The sequence below is a fragment of the Oryzias latipes genome, chromosome 11 (assembly GCF_053564925.1).
Source record: "Oryzias latipes strain Hd-rR chromosome 11, Olatipes_Hd-rR_3.1".
In the NCBI taxonomy this organism is placed as follows: Eukaryota; Metazoa; Chordata; class Actinopteri; order Beloniformes; family Adrianichthyidae; genus Oryzias; species Oryzias latipes.
Window position 1 is genome coordinate 24,711,316 of NC_136247.1, and position 15,807 is coordinate 24,727,122.

The following is a 15,807-nucleotide window of genomic DNA, read 5'->3' on the forward strand; positions in this document are numbered from 1 at the left end:
GTTTAGCGGTGCATATAACGGAAGGGTGTTTATCCCCACATCTGTTCATGTTCTTCTTTCTTTACTGTCTTTTAAAGTAAATTTTACAATGATTATGTATGTCTTTAGTCTTTGCACTGTTATGTATTGTGATTTTAATTCATTTTCCTGTTTGGTGAAGCACTTTGAATTATTTTGTGTAAAAATTGTGCTATACAAATAAACTTGCCTTGCCTTAAGAAACTAGCAGGTATGAGATGTAATAGACACTCATCTGCACAATAAATTTTAAGTTTTTATAGTCACTGGAATCCGGAGTGGATATTCAGATGACTGCAAGTCTTTCTAGCAGCTTTCAGGAATCGTTTGGTTTGGCTCCAGAAAGTGGAAATGTAATCCTCCTTTAAGATAAAAGCTCTAAAGAAAACTTCTCTTTTCTTTCTTGATGCGTTGGATAAACAGATCCCCACCACTCCCATCGACATTACACAATGAGCAACAGTCATCAGCTTCGCTTCACAGAAATGATTCATTCTACAGTAAAAGTTAATCTCATAAAACCCCACAAAAAGCAGAAGTTGGTACGTTCTGGGAAGTGCAAATCTAGAAAAACAAAGCTTGCAGGAACCTTTTGATTTATCAGAACTCAAATCAAATCAGTTCATGTTATGATAACTTTTTTTCCATATTTATTGCAGCATACCTTTCATTTCTAAAGCCTTCGTTTTCTTTGCATGGCCCTAAAAGCTTTTATTGTGAAATTCTGTCCTGTTTGATAAATTCAAAATCGGATAAAAGGCTGTAAAATTTGTAGATCCAGACCCGCAGTGAGGAAAACTTAAGCTATAACTGTGTGTAGGAAACCACAAGTGTAGAATTTCTATTTTTATCTTTTAATTTTTTTAAATGTATTTTTAATTTTCTTCACTAACCTTTTGCTTGATTATGTCTTTTTCTGGAAAAAAAAATAGATTTTTATTTCTGTCATCGCTTTTGCCATGGTATTGGATTATTTGTGACAGAGGTGGGCTCTGTGAACTCCACTGTAAGGACATTTTTGATAAAAATGACTAAATGGAGGTATATTTAAGAGAAATGAAGCGGTTAAACTCATTCTGTCTCACCTGGATGTGGGAGAGCTGCTGCATGAATGTCTAGACTGCTTCAGTCACCATGTAGATGCTTTGGGATGTGGGAGAGGCAAACAGCAGAAGCCCCTTTCCAATAGCTCATATTTTTTAAGGTGGTCCAATAAAACCAGCAAACATCACTCCGGTGGAGCAGCCAACCTCTGGTTGGAAGATTGTGGGTTTGATTCCCATGTGTCAAAATGTTCTCGGGCAATACATTGGACCCCACATTGCTCCTAATGGTTATAGGCTGGCGCCAGCATTTGGCAGCCAAGCCGGCTTCAATTTGTGGGGGAGTCCATTCGATTTTATTCACCAGAGCCTGGATAGATTCAGTTCATGATTCTTTTGATCCATTTGATTCCATTTAATTTTGAATTTACATGTTTTACACATTTAGGCACATTTATTTGTATAGAAATACAATCATAATCTATCTTTATATTAATCTGATACAGTTTACATTCTGTAAAACTGTAAAAAGGAGAAACTCCAACAAAGATGTGCAGGTCATTCTGTTCTGCCTCTCTTGGAGTGCATTTCAGTTTGGCCATGAGGTGGAGCTCTCGCTTTAGCGCTACACTTTATTCCAGAATAATTACGCAAAAACTGCTGCTTTAGACCACAAATGGTTACTTTAAAAATAATGATTCCTTAAAAGAGTTTGGAAAATTCCTGCCTGTGAGTCTACAAAGCTGTTCATTGAGGTCAAATGAGCGTTAGCATTAGCCATCCTATGAGAAATCCCATTATACGTTAGCATCAAGCTTACAGACTTTCGTTTTACTGCTGTTTTGCGTAGGTCACCGGAAAAGGAGAGGCATAAAAGATCGATATCTACTTTTATGGATTATGGATTTGTTGATTAATTAAGCTTGGATCGATTCATATTGATTTTATCAACCCGCCCTAATAAAAAAGTGTTCTATAAATATAAGCTGTTTACCATATTTGATCAATGAATTCCAGAGACCCAATCTCATTAGCAATGTGGGCGTGGCTAACAAAAAACTTTGTTGCTAGGGAAATCCAAAAATTTACTTTTGCCAATTCATCTAAAACTTATATAGACTTGTTCGTCTCCTCCAAGCAACCAAAACATAAAATGGTTGCTATGGTAATAAAACCAACAAAAAGCTGCCATTTTGAAATGAGTTTATAGTTTGTCATGACTGTCACATGCAGCTCTGACCGGGGTGGCAGAGGGGGAGAGGGAGGTGCAGATGATAAGATGATAAAATAAAATCAAGCCTATTGTAAGAAAATGAGTTTGAATAATGATCGAAAAGGAAAAGGTGTAAAAAATAAATTTATAACAAATTAAAACGATGAAAAATTAAGGATTTTGGAAATTTTGAGCGTTATATAAGCCCTGATTACAGGATCAAGTATTTGTTTTAGGTTGGTAAGAACTGTTGAAAGATTATACACAAAGTCATGCTTTTTCTTTTTTAATATTTGCATACATGTCTCAATATGGTTTAACGTTATTTTAAAGTTAAAGTGCGGTTAAAATCTCAAAGATTTGGGCCTCCACTGATGATTTAGTCCTCATTTTTTCTCATCAGTGTCCTCTCAGGTTCATCTTCCTGCACTGTTTCAACAGTTTGCCAGCAGATGTTTCCAGCGACCAGGCACGCCGCCGTCCTGGCTTATCCTACTCTTGTGCTCGTGTTCCTTTGGCTCACCTCGGCTTCACATGCTCGACATGTGTCTTCAGTGAACGTGTGCGTCAACGCTGCGTTATATAACTGCCTTCCATTGGTAGGTCACAGAGTTCTGGGTACAGCAAAACAAATGAAAGCTGTTTTAACAAAGAAACCAGGCAATAACAATCTTCTCCTTTTTTTTTTATCCTCATGTGAGCAACCGTGATCTGATTCTGTGCCGCTCCCAGCGTGAGCCCGAACAGCAGGACGCGGGGAGAGAAGTCGATTACCTTCCTGAAAAGGTGTGCAGTCTGTCGCCTCGGTGTGGCTGTTCCCTTTTTTTCTTTTTTTGTTGTTGCAATTTTTCAAACTGAGCTGCTGTCACAAAAAAGGCAGAAATGGTTTTGTTTTGTAGATTTTTCTTTGATGAAGCGTGCTCGCAGGGTCTACTTCATCATAGCAGAGACACTTTGCCAGTTAAAAAAAAAAAGGGGAGGTTTGGTTTGTTGACACTTTTTTACTGACTGTGCCTCAGACACCCAGACCTATTTCTAGGAGAAACAGAACAGATTTCCTTCATTGAATGGTCTGAACTTTCCTTTTAGCCAAGTTTGGAACATTTTTCATTTTTTACATGAAGGAGTGCAGACATTCCCAAGGGGGAGCCAGTTTAGCTCGTGCTGGTTTGCGGCGCCTTCCGTCCGTGAAACCCGGGTTCGACTCCGGGCTGCTCCCTGTTCCCTTCTCTACCTCTGCCGGTTCCAAGCCCGGTTTGAGAAGGTTGCGTCAGGAAGGGCATCCGGCGTAAAACATTGCCAAATTTACCATGCGACTTGTTCGCTGTGGCGACCCCTGATGGGAGAAGCCGAAAGTGGAAGGAGAGTGCAGACATTCCCAACATCTTCAGCTGTTCCCTCCATCCTGTGGCCTTGACAGGCGTGGACAAGGCATCTCCACTCAGCCGTGAAATAACCACTCGTGTTTTAGCTCAAACAACTCCATTTCCTGCCAGCACACGCTCGCACACACACACACACACACACACGCACAATCCTCCAGGATTTTGCCGGCCTGGAGGGCTGACTGTATACATGTCCTGAAGAACTGATCGATACATTTCAATCAGCTGGCTGCTCTCCGCTGCAGGAGGCAGCGGCGGCTGCTGTCCTGATGCTGGACACTTGAGGATCAACCGTACAAATGCAATCCCATTTAACCCCCCCGCCCGCCCGCCATCACAACTTTGTGCTCCACTGATTGACAGCTCCTCTCCAGAAGGGGCAAAAGAAGATGTTGCCGTGACAACAGCTCATGCTACATCAGAGTGAACTAGAGCTTTTTGATAAATATCTCTCCATTAAATAAGTGGGTGACATGAGAAACGGAACAGCCGCTACAGGTCTGATGATTATTTACATCACAAGACGTAGAGATGTGAAGATGAAGGTTCTTTACAGACAGGTGTGCTTTAAGTGCAGTTCAGAGGTCTATATCATCAACAGTGACTGGCCATTATTCACATTTACACTATTTTTCTCAACACGCTCGACAGTCTACGCGTCATCTTCCTGATTTGATGGATGGTCAACATCTGGTCTGGATGAAGAACTTCAGATCAAAATGTCTCGGTGAAGCCTCTAAAGATGGTTTCAAGTAGAGGTGGCCAAGTCTTTCTGTGTCACATTAGATTATGGAGATCACATCGAAGCGTCTGTTGGAGGGTGAAACCTCGCTAGTGTTCTCCGTCTTTGTGGTCTTTCTTCTCCACTTATGCTGGATTTAAACTGGTCCGTCTCCCTTGAGTTGTGTGGGAAGTCCGTCTTATGACCGTCCGTTAGATTACATCGTCTCTGTTGCGTCTCTGGTCTGTCCCCCCTCCCAGATTGCTTTCTGGAGGAGTGGTTTGCCCTGCCACCCCCTTGTTTAGTAGTTTATTTAAAACTATGGCAATCACACTGCAAAGACTGAATCTTAAGAAAGAAGAGGACCCTTGCTTCAAGAAAAATTGTCGATTTTTCTGTGTTGCAAGAAAAATCATCTTAGTAAGAAAGTTTTTTAATTGCAACAGAAGCTTTTATTTTTGAAACTCTGACTTGTTTCCCGTTTCTCTGACTTTTTGCCACGAAAAGCTTCCGTTGCGAAGAGACGGACGTCCGACGAGGTGATGTAAACATTCCGACTGATTAATGAACGTTCTATTTTTTGTGTCAATGCGACGAAGACCCAGCGTAGACGGACCAGTTGAAATCAGACTTTCCTCCCCCTTTTACATACTTTGAGGTGGTATTTCCATGATTTTAACAGCACAAAAAGCAAACTCACACATATGTGGGAGCTGGAAGAGAATCAGAGACGTCACAGGGGTTGTTTCACACAGTCTACTCTCAGAGAACAGGAAGAAGGAGCACAAACACACGGCTTTGGTGCAATATGTGTCACCTGATTGTGATGAGGGAAAACAGTCTTATCAGGAGGAGATGGAGTCTGAAGCTTTGGAAAAAACACGCGTTAAAGGGCTACTAGAAGAGGCCAACACACCACTGACTGACCAGTAGACGAAGCTTGAGTTACAGATGGATGAGAATGTTGGTGTCACTCATAAAGGTGCTCTGGGTTAGGGTTCTTTAGCGGCGATCCAGAAGATTTCTCTCAGATGATCCAAAGGAAACCCTATTTGGTTTTGATTGAGCCAATTGTTGCTTGAGGAAAGTGCAGGAGGTGACATAGTTTGGCACCAAAGGTCAGACTTATAGCTGCAGATACAGAAACTATTGGAGAGCTGTGAGGAAGCAGCGGGTTGGGGAGATTTTCAGGACGAAGGTCGGTTTGGTTTCCAGATAAGTCTCTGCTGAAGTTCAGGGCACAAACCCAAAGTGCGACTCGAAGACATAATTGGTCCAGAAGGAAATCTGCATGGAAGGTGGAAGGGTTGCTAGAGTCCCGCACCTCCCTCCATCGCTCACGGAGAAGACGGAGTGCACTCTAGGGAAGCTGCAGAAAAAAGAAAAAAGAACACTGTTAAAGTCCTAAAATTATAACTGTGCAGTTTTTAGCCAAAATACAAAACCTTTTGTTCTTGGGTTGAAAGCCTGCCCCATTTCCCATCATCCATCTGTTTACACTCTCTTCTGCTAGCTTACAGCCCCTCACAACCCCAGCCTAACATTGGCTGAGCAGCTTCTGTGTCACACCTACAAGCTTTTTGATTTTTTTTTTTTACCCACTGCACCTGATTCACAGCAGTTTGAATAAAGAAATACTCAGAAACGCAAATTCAAACCTAATTTTCTTAATATATGTCCTCCTTTGTCAGAAAAAGGGCATAAGAACAAGTTAAAAACAACATTTTCGTGGTAGTGGTTCTAGAGTAACATCTTACATTTCAACAGATGAAGGGGGAGTAAGAAATGCACAAAAAAAATCCCACAAAAAGCAAGAGAAAGCAACGGCCATCACTGATGGAACACAGACGGGGGGGGGGGTCGAGACGGAGCGCCGGTGACGTAAACGAGAAAAGAAATTAAGAAGTTGAGATCAAACATGGACAAGAAAAACCCAGAAAGGGACAAGATAACAAGCATGGGCACAGCGAGGCATAAAACTGGATCGAGCGGGTGGAATTAGAAAAATAGAAGTGTGGAGGGGAGGGGGGGGGGGGGGGTGAGAGATAAGAGAGACGGGATGAAAGACAGAAAGAGGGGAGGGGGGAGGGACGAATCAAAAGAAGGGACGTAATTATGAAAACGGCAGAAGAAGAATCAACAGGGCACATTGTGCTTCCACGGCCTTACAAGGAGAGGAGAGCGCGGCGTGTCCATCAAACCTTTACTCACCCCCCCACATCCTCCCCCAGCACATGTCAGTGTGACACACAGCAGCACACGCATGCACTTCAAATGCAGACGGAAGACAACAAGGATGAGTCAAGCAGAGGAAGACAGACGACTTGTCATGTGATGACAAAACAAGATCCCAAAAAGCTGCTGCAGCTTCATGCATTACTGTGCTGCCTAAACATGGTGTGCACGTTTAGAGCTCAACTAGCTTTGTTATGTATCACATATGGAATTATTAGGAAACCAACTCAAGTCTGTGTATTATTTACCAAAAAAAGTAAAATAATTTGCAGAACATTTAAGGCCCAACTGCCCTTACGGGTGGATACGGGCTGTCTGCGGGTGAAAAAAATGGGCAAAACTGTACTCAAAGCGCCCACGCAAAATATCAAGGAAGCTTAAGGACAACAGACGACAGCATCACCTGTGCGTCCATAAGTGCTTCCAACTTCCGTTAGCCTGACAAACACTTCACGATGCAACTACCACACACACACGACAATGGTACGTTCCATTTTCATGACGTTCTTGATGGTGGCCGTACGCCTCAAGGGAAGACAACCGCAACTCTCTATGACCCTGCACAGACCGGACAACCCGAAAACCGGCAGCCCCCGTGTGGGTCAACCCCTGGAACAGGTGCTAAAGCATGAGGTGGGGCCAACATAAACTCACTGCATTTGTGTCGACGTTTTCCTAATGGAACGTCTGTCATCTATTATAACAGTGAAAAGCTCCTGTGATCAGAAATGTGGAGAAATCAAGTCACTGTCTGCTTTTCTTATTGATTGATTTATGTAGTATTTGACGACACCTTCAGGGTGCCAAAGGGCTTTACAGTAAATAGAGAGAGAAAAGAAAAAAAAAGAAAAATTGAGGAAAATAAAAGCAAAAATCCAAAACAGCAACATAAAATTACAATACATGAGAAGCAACATTTTTGAAAGACAATTTAGCCTTTTTTTTGGGGGAGCCAGTTTAGCTCGTGCTGGTTTGCGGCGCCTTCCGTCCGTGAAACCCGGGTTCGACTCCAGGCTGCTCCCTGTTCCCTTCTCTACCTCTGCCGGTTCCAAGCCCGGTTTGAGAAGGTTGCGTCAGGAAGGGCATCCGGCGTAAAACATTGCCAAATTTACCATGCGACTCGTTCGCTGTGGCGACCCCTGATGGGAGAAGCCGAAAGTGGAAGAAAAAAAGAATTTAGCCTTTTTTGGCCCAAAATCTAAAAATTTGTGTTGTTTTCTAGGACATAGTTTCTGCAGAGTGGCAGCAGTTTACTAGATATTCACCACTGAGTTGTGGGTGGAACTGTTGGCATGGAAAAGCCCCGCCCCCTTCCTATCATCCATCAGTTTACACTCTCTCCTGCTAACTTAAAGCCGCTCACACCCCCAACCTAACATTACTGGTGCAACAAAAATGGGGGGCAATATTGGATCTATCCAGCCGTACAGTTTAGATCCAGATTCCAGCTCAGATGAGGAAAACAAAGACGTTCTTGGATCTATTTGTCTGCAGGTGGATGCATCGGAATGGAGCAGAGCGGGGAGCTTGTGGCCCCACCCACCGCTTTTTCTACATCACAAATACGATCTTTTTCAAACTGGATTTCTTACGTCTGCTCCAGATTCACAGCGATTCGAATACAGAAAAAGTCAGAAAATGCCATTTTGTCTTAATTTTGTCCGCCATCATGGGAAAAATATCACAAAAACATGTTAAAAACTCCAAAAATAGGATTGTGATCGGAATGGGTCTTTATAAGTTTGCATTTGATAAGTTTAAGTTTAGCCGAGTTTGATCTGCTTTTAAAATCTCACAAAAGCCACAGATCTGGTCATTTTTGTGGCTGCAGATATCATCCTTGGAAAAACACAGGAGCTGCACTGTAAGAATTTGATATTTAGAAATTCTGTAGATGAACCTTTGACTATTAATGCATTTATTCTTCTCAAGTAGGCAGCAGTGGGTATAATTGTATGTTTCAAATCTACTTTAGTGCTTTTATATTTAAATTTCAAAATAAATCTTTGGTTGACTTTCACTGAAGCCATCAATGAGGACAAAAGGAAAAACACGAAGGGCTGTAAAGTCCGTCTGTGTCATATAGATTTCTTAAAGACATGGTCATCTGTATGGAAGAGGACACATGCTCTGTTTTAATGGAAATCCACCCGTTTTCTCGCATTTAAAACACAGTTGTGACTTTCAAGTTATCCTTTATGAATGAGAAAAAATGTCATTGAATTACATTTCTGTCCTCAGGGTTGATCAGATATGCAGAACAAGATGATCACATGAAATAAGAGACAGACAAAAGATAAAAACATGATCCACTCGGATGTTTTTTGTGTTTAAATAAAGAAACTATTTTTTTTACTGTGGCATCATTATCTATTCTGGGAACTTAATATTTGCATGTTAAAATAAAGGTGATATAAAAGATTCCTAAATGATTCTGCATCTCAAGATGGATTTTCCCTTTGGCCATCTGGGTTTCTCTGCCTATTTGCTTGTTCTTCACAGGTTCACATCCTCCTCCTCAAACCAGAACCTGTTTGGATTTTCCTGTTTATTTATCTAGTCTGGAAAATCGGATGGTGTGATTTTGTTTTTTTCTTGTTAATGAACAAAACTTGATCATCTTGACAGCATCTACCAAACGTTTCCTGCTTTCTTTGTTCTCTGGTCCAGAGGTCGTTTCAGTATGAAGACGAGGACATGGAAGAGCTGGAAGAGGTCTGGACCATCTGTGAGTCTCTGCCTCTTACACAATGACCACATTTCCCAGAATGCCACAGCGCGGTTTTTTAAACCCATATGAACACACACACACACACCTAAAACACATGTGCACACAGATGTGGATGTGTGCAAACACACCCAAGCACACGCATGCACAAATAAATAAACACATGCCCACTCACACACAAATAAACACAAACATGCATGCATGCACACACACATACAAGCACAGATACTCAACAATACACACAATTAAACATATGCACACACATCCATACCTGTGCAAACACAAAATCACGCACACAAACATATACTGTATGCACACTCACGCATGCATGCCAAACACACACACGCCCACACATGCACACACATATGCACAAGCAGACACACACAAAAGCAAGGACACACACATGCACGCACACAGATGGATTCACACAAGCATACACACATATTTGCACATGCACACACACATAAACCTATGCACACACAGACACACATGGAAAAATACACACACATGCAAAAACAGGCAAACAGAAGTACACATACACACTACACTGAAACATACTGTATGCACAAGTACATACACACACATAAAAACAAGCAGAAACACACGTACAAACACACACGTACACAATATTTAGGATAGACAGCTTGTCACATTCCGATTAAACCACATTTACACAGCAGACCTGTTCAGAATATGCATTACACGGGATTTTTACATTGTTTTTTCCATCAAACACACTAAAGGTGAAAGTCCACAAACAGTGGAGTGACCCTGGAGAGCAGAGTGGAGATGAACATTGTATTAGTAAATTATTCAGGTGTCATTCTGCTGCTCCGCTCTGCCAAAACGGAACAAATTCAATGTTTGTGGCTCCACAGCTCCCAAATGTACGTAAGCCACACGAGCCGCTACCTCAGTCTAGAGCAGAGTTCATTCAGAGACGGCTGCAGCAAAAAAAAAAAAACATGCGGAACAATTAAACCCACGCAGCTTCACGCCGTGTTTGAAAACGTCTTCCAGTAAGTTTGAATTGCAGTGAAAAAAATAGAGAGTTTGCTCATCAGTCACCCGGTTTCGGTTGTCAAGGACAGAAAAGGGCAAAGCGCTCTGGAAAATCGTTTCTTAAGCGTAATTACTATAATCTGCCAAACTTTAATTTGGCAGATCAGTGCATGAATGCCTTTCTGACATAAGTGTGTGTGTGTGTGGGTGTGTGTGGGGTGTGTGCGTGTGTGTGTGTGTGTGTATGTGGGGGGTGTGTGTGTGTGTCTGTGCGTGTGTATGGTGCAGCAACAGACAGAAAATTACAACTTTGTCTCTGTTGGGTGCTAATGTGAGCGTGTAAAAACTAGCGGCAGACAAACACTCAATTTGTTACTAGTTAAAACAAAACAATTACAGAGATCATTCATCACATTTAGGATAAAAAAAAAGGAGACGACGGGGGGTGTCTGTGAGGAATGTACCATCTCTGTGTTTCTGCAGCCAATCCAGTTTCATTCCGTCAGACACAAATTATTGCATGTGTTCAGCACATTCATAATTACGCCTAAAACGGTCCCAAATTTCAGCCGTTGCATCGACTCCCTTTCAGATCTAAATGTGGTTTGATGAGCTAAAAGCGAAACAGATTCATGTGTTTCTGGTTTGCTTAGTTAACCCTCTGGCATTGTCCTCATCCCTGCAGAGCAGAAGTGAAATGTTGGCTGAAAGGTGTGCACACCGTGATTGCTGCACGTCGCCCTGCGGCTCATGAATTATGTCTACAACATTAAAAAGAAGAAAAAAAAAATGACAGACTTTAAAAGCTTTCTGTCTGCAATTTACTGCTGCCTGTGCCAATAAGTTAACTAATAAAAAGTGCACCGAAGATGCTTTATATGGACAAACGTGCTACATGCTCCTGTTGGAGGGTTGACCCGTACAGGTGATGAAGGTTTTTGGGTTGTCCGGGTCCGTGGAGGGTCGTACAGAGGAGTGGCTGCAGCTTACAGACACTTTAAGGGATGTCATGAGAATGGAATGTACCATTGTCGTGCGTGTGGTTAGTGTTTTGGGAAGTATTTGTAAGGATAATGGAAGTTTCACGCACTAATACCGTCCACAAAGAACATGTGAATCAACTTAGAACATGAACGCCATATACGCGGTATAAAAGTTTTACATTGATGGTAAATGCACGAACCGTCTGTTAGACATACGTGGAACGGTTGTGGAAAGCTACCAATTTGCATTTGGTAAAAAAATAGACACAATTGCGTTTGAATTACGTAATAATTACTCAAAACCAAATTCACCCAAAGACCTGTTGGCCGAAACCCTCGACATACATCATCACCACCGTCGTGTTTATTTATAAAGCTCTTTAACACCATTTAAAATTTAACAAAGAGCTGTATGTTAAAAGCCAGACATGATAAAAACTGTTAAAAACAAATGTCATAAAAACATAATAAAATAAAACGTGAAAGTAAAAAAAAAAAAACCAAATGTCATATGTGACCAAATGCTCGTCTATAAAAGTAAGTCTCAAGTTGAGTTTAAAAATGTAAAGATGATTATAAAATGTTATGTAAGTTGATCAAAACTAACTTCTTTTCTTGGAAAGAAAAGTCATTCCAGTGTCCAACCCTTTTAGCACCACTACTTCCAATATCACCTGTGACTTGAAGAGCAACCTATTACCACCATCTTCCAACACCAGTTGTTCCTAATAAAACCTTTTATTACCAGGTGTCAGGTCAGCCTGCAGGCAGAACACCAAAAAGCAATGAATCCAATGCTGCTTTGTATTTTTATAGCTCATGTACAATAAAAGACAGAATATTCTAAAGGGGAAATGAGAGCCACAAGTGTTCAAGCTAGTGTACGTAGATGTAGCTGTTAGGTTGCTGACAACTAATTAGCCAGAAAAGGAAGTTATAAATTAAAAAGTCTAGTTTAAAATACAACTATGATTATGTGTTCATGCTCCGGATCAACTTATACAAAAAGTAATTCTTCTGGGAACAATGGACTGTGGATTGCAATCAAGCATTGTCAAACGTGACCATGAAGTCCCACACAGCTCACATTCTGCTTTGTTCTCATGGACATGTGTGTTGATTCTGATCGTCACACAGAAACAGCCCAAACTTTAAGCCGACTCACACAGCCACTACATACGTTTTGAGCATAATCTACGTATAAATATTTCTATTTTATTGTTTTGTTGGTGGTAAACATTATTTCCCAAGCGTTTTGTCGTGTTTGTTATTCGTCACTGTGTGCAGATGTCCGTCGTGGGTTTTGGCCAACGGGTCTTTACGTGAATCCAGTCTTGAGCTGTTCAAAATTTTTGGTCGCTTGAGAACGTAGTTTACGTGTATTTTACGTAGTTGATACGCAATTATTAACTGTTTCTTGTATGTCCACATATGACTAACGGACTTTTCACGCATGCGCCGTCGCCATTCGTGGATGTGCGCAGATGTCCCTCGAGGGTTTCGGCCGACAGGTCTTTGGGTGAATTTGGTTTTCAGCTGTTTTTGGTTGATTGAGAATTACTCAGTTTACGTGTATTTTACATAGATTATACGCAATTACTACGTAAATTGTACGCAATTGTGTCTAGTTTTTGCCAAATGCAAATTTGAGGCTTTCCACGACCGTTCCACGAACTGTTATATTGTGTGGCGCAAATTATGTAATAGACCCATGAGAAACTAATGAATTGCAAAGAAAAAGCGCAAAAACCACACACGGTTCATGTTCTATGTTGATTTACCTGTTCTTTGCGTGGTTTATTCGCACTTCTTCCATGGTTTTAACGTGGTTCATTCATTATACATCTGTGAAAATTTCACATATAGAAATACAACTTTTCTCACTTTTGCCACATATATTAATGTGTGACCAAATATGCCCAAAATGTACACAGTGGGTGTGAAACACGGCCTTAAGGGAGTTGAGGTCTAGAGAACAACATGACTATGTTCTTTTGTTTTGAACAGATTTCCACACCGATCAACAGAAACTGATGTAATTGATGAAGATGAGGGACCAGAAAGTCATCATCATCATCACATTTGCCACCTGCTTTTAGTTTGAAAGGAAACTTCTGATGTATGGTAAACAGGCGAGCACACATCCGTATTTTTTTTCTTTGTTTTGTTTTGAAGTGGGGGCTTGATGGTTTTTGTTCATCTTCCAGCGAGTGTTCAAAATAGGTCACCTTGTTCTGCAAATTCAGCAAGCGCGGCTGCTTATTTTCCTGCCCTGATTTCAAAAACACAAACAGATGACGCCAAGTTTTCCACTCGCCTCGAAACACATCTCCACTGAAGTCGGGCAAATAATTCCATTTTCAGCGTTTTAAGGACTAAAGAGTGGAAGCTCCTCTTGGATTCTGGGAGTTTTGTGTGAACGCCATGACTTTTTTCCCCCAGTTCCAACTCCTCCACAAACGCAGTCACCTAGACATCACCTCCGAGGTTCGGCGTTCTTTTGCAGCACGGATGGGAATTCCAAATTTAGCCCGGAGGCATTATTTTTTAACCGTGGCGCTCCATCTCGAATCATCTCTCTCGTGACACGAAACTGTCATGGCCGTCAGGTTTTTAAAGATGCCGATGCAAAGCAGTGAAAAAGTAGAGCGGTGGAGGATAAGCCTCTCGGTAATGTTATAACATGTGAGCTGACACGCGTGATCTGAGAGGACGGTTGAGCGGGGGGGAAATCTGGATGATTCACGGCGGAGAAGCATCTCCGGGTTCTTCTGTGAGGCCGCCGCAAGCTGGAAAAACGCTCAAGCAACGTTTTAGCTGTTTACAAAACACCACGGAGGTCAGTGAAAGGTATGCCGCAGCACAAAGCGGCGCCCAACACTCCTTTGTGTCAGCGTTTTGGCGTCAACCCACATCCAAGCTCTTATCTATTCTTTAGCTGTTACTGTGCATGTCAGGCAGCAGAACTTCTCTATTGCGCTTTTGAAACCTTTTGTGACAGAGCCAGAGACATTCTAAAAAATGTGATCATTTAGAACGTTTCCTTACTGTTATTTGGATTCAGAAAGTGTGAATCTTTGTTTCAAAGGTTCCGTGTATCTTGGTTCTGTAGAGGAAGTTCAAGGTGAACCCAAACCTCAGATGAACTGCAGGGTGCGGCAAGATGATGAATTTAAATAAAAATATGTTAAGAAACCAAGAACAAGAAAGAATTTGGGAAAACTAAGGGTGATTTTTGAGACTGTAAAACATTTAGGTCCGTTTAAAGTGAACCAGAGTTCGTTTCCTCCAATAATCCAGAACAAATTCTCAGTCTATATACACCCAAGCGGACCCTGGGCCGGGACCAGGAACCGCTCTCTGACCTATCTCTTTTGAGGTGGTCTTGGTTTGTTTCCAAGTAAACTGAGTTCTGTTTCGCTCTGAGATTCCTCAGTCTGAATAGGCTCCATGCTAGGAGAGGAACAACTAGACCAAAACGGCCACCGTAGCCGACGTAAACAGAGACGGACAGAAGCAACGGATGAGCCGCGGACAAACGTAAAGCAACGATTTTAACGTTATCAGACAGAAAAAAGGCTCCAGCTGTTTACTTGTTAGAACCTTTATTTTAACGCCGCTGCTTACAGGCTTTTGTGTGTCTCGTTACGCGGCGCGCCGCTGCTGTGACGTCATCCTAAGAGCTACTTTGTAGTTTCTTATCAAAATTATCTTAAAGGCGAGGTCATGACACCACAACGATGAGACACGGCAACTCATTGAAATATGGTTGGATGAATTCAGACTCATTAAAACAACTTTTAACGGGAAACACATTACTTCTCACTGTTTTCCCGACAATCTATATGCCATAAACACTTATCAGCACCCCTTCTTAGCCATTGACTCCTCAGTAACGGCCTTGCAGCACGCCTCCACCGTACAAATTGTTGTACCGGACGTTGACACAGACGTTGAAAACTGGTCAGCGAAATATAAAGTTTAATTGAGCCATAGCGTCAAGGGGCTGCAAAGTGTTGGACTTCCATTGTTTTTTCTCCAATTGATTTGCCCCGCCCACATAATTCCTGGCCAATGACTGAAGAGATCTTTAGTTAAATGATTTTGTTTACAAGCTTCAAGTTTGAAACAGGAAAGTCCGCTTGATGACTGTCTGGTTCAGGACTCGGTGTCCGGACCAAATGGTTTTTCCAGTCTGAATACTGAAAACATAAGCTGATGGAGCCAGGTCAGTTCATGAAGCAGCCACTAGGGGGCTCGCTATAATTAAGTCAGTTTACATTTAATCCATTTTAAGCCTGGAGAATCCTTGAAAAAATGTCTTCTGGGCTTTCAAACTTAATTTGACAATTTCTTTTGTTTATTTATTTTGGGAAGCAGCAATGAACAGCAGCCAAAAATGAACAAATAAAGTTATAAAAATATGCTGTCAAATTCAGCCCTATGGAGTCTTCAGGGTTAAAACGGCAACATTTTAGA

General features: G+C 41.7%; 1 protein-coding gene and 1 long non-coding RNA gene across 9 annotated transcripts in view; one reads left to right on the forward strand and one right to left on the reverse strand.

Moving 5' to 3' along the window:
* The first annotated feature begins 2,931 nt into the window (after nt 1-2,931).
* LOC111948158 (uncharacterized) overlaps nt 2,932-15,807 on the forward strand; it is a 38,812-nt gene continuing 25,936 nt past the window's right edge. The window contains exons 1-2 of the long non-coding RNA XR_002874081.2: nt 2,932-3,060; nt 9,286-9,343. This is a non-coding gene — a long non-coding RNA (uncharacterized LOC111948158). The remainder of the gene's footprint in view (nt 3,061-9,285; nt 9,344-15,807) is intronic.
* The window catches only part of samd12 (sterile alpha motif domain containing 12), a 142,725-nt gene continuing 131,006 nt past the window's right edge, over nt 4,089-15,807 (reverse strand). For 5 of the 8 annotated variants that reach the window (XR_013659183.1, XR_013659185.1, XR_013659186.1 and 2 more), the window contains one exon: nt 5,610-5,749. Coding sequence is in view for 3 of the 8 variants with exons in the window: in XM_078955445.1 (XP_078811571.1) it covers nt 5,718-5,749 (32 nt within the window). In the remaining 5 variants the exon portion in view is untranslated. Of the gene's footprint in view, nt 5,750-15,807 lie in introns of all 8 variants that reach the window. The other 3 variants (XM_023959628.2, XM_078955444.1, XM_078955445.1) reach the window with 2 other exon arrangements.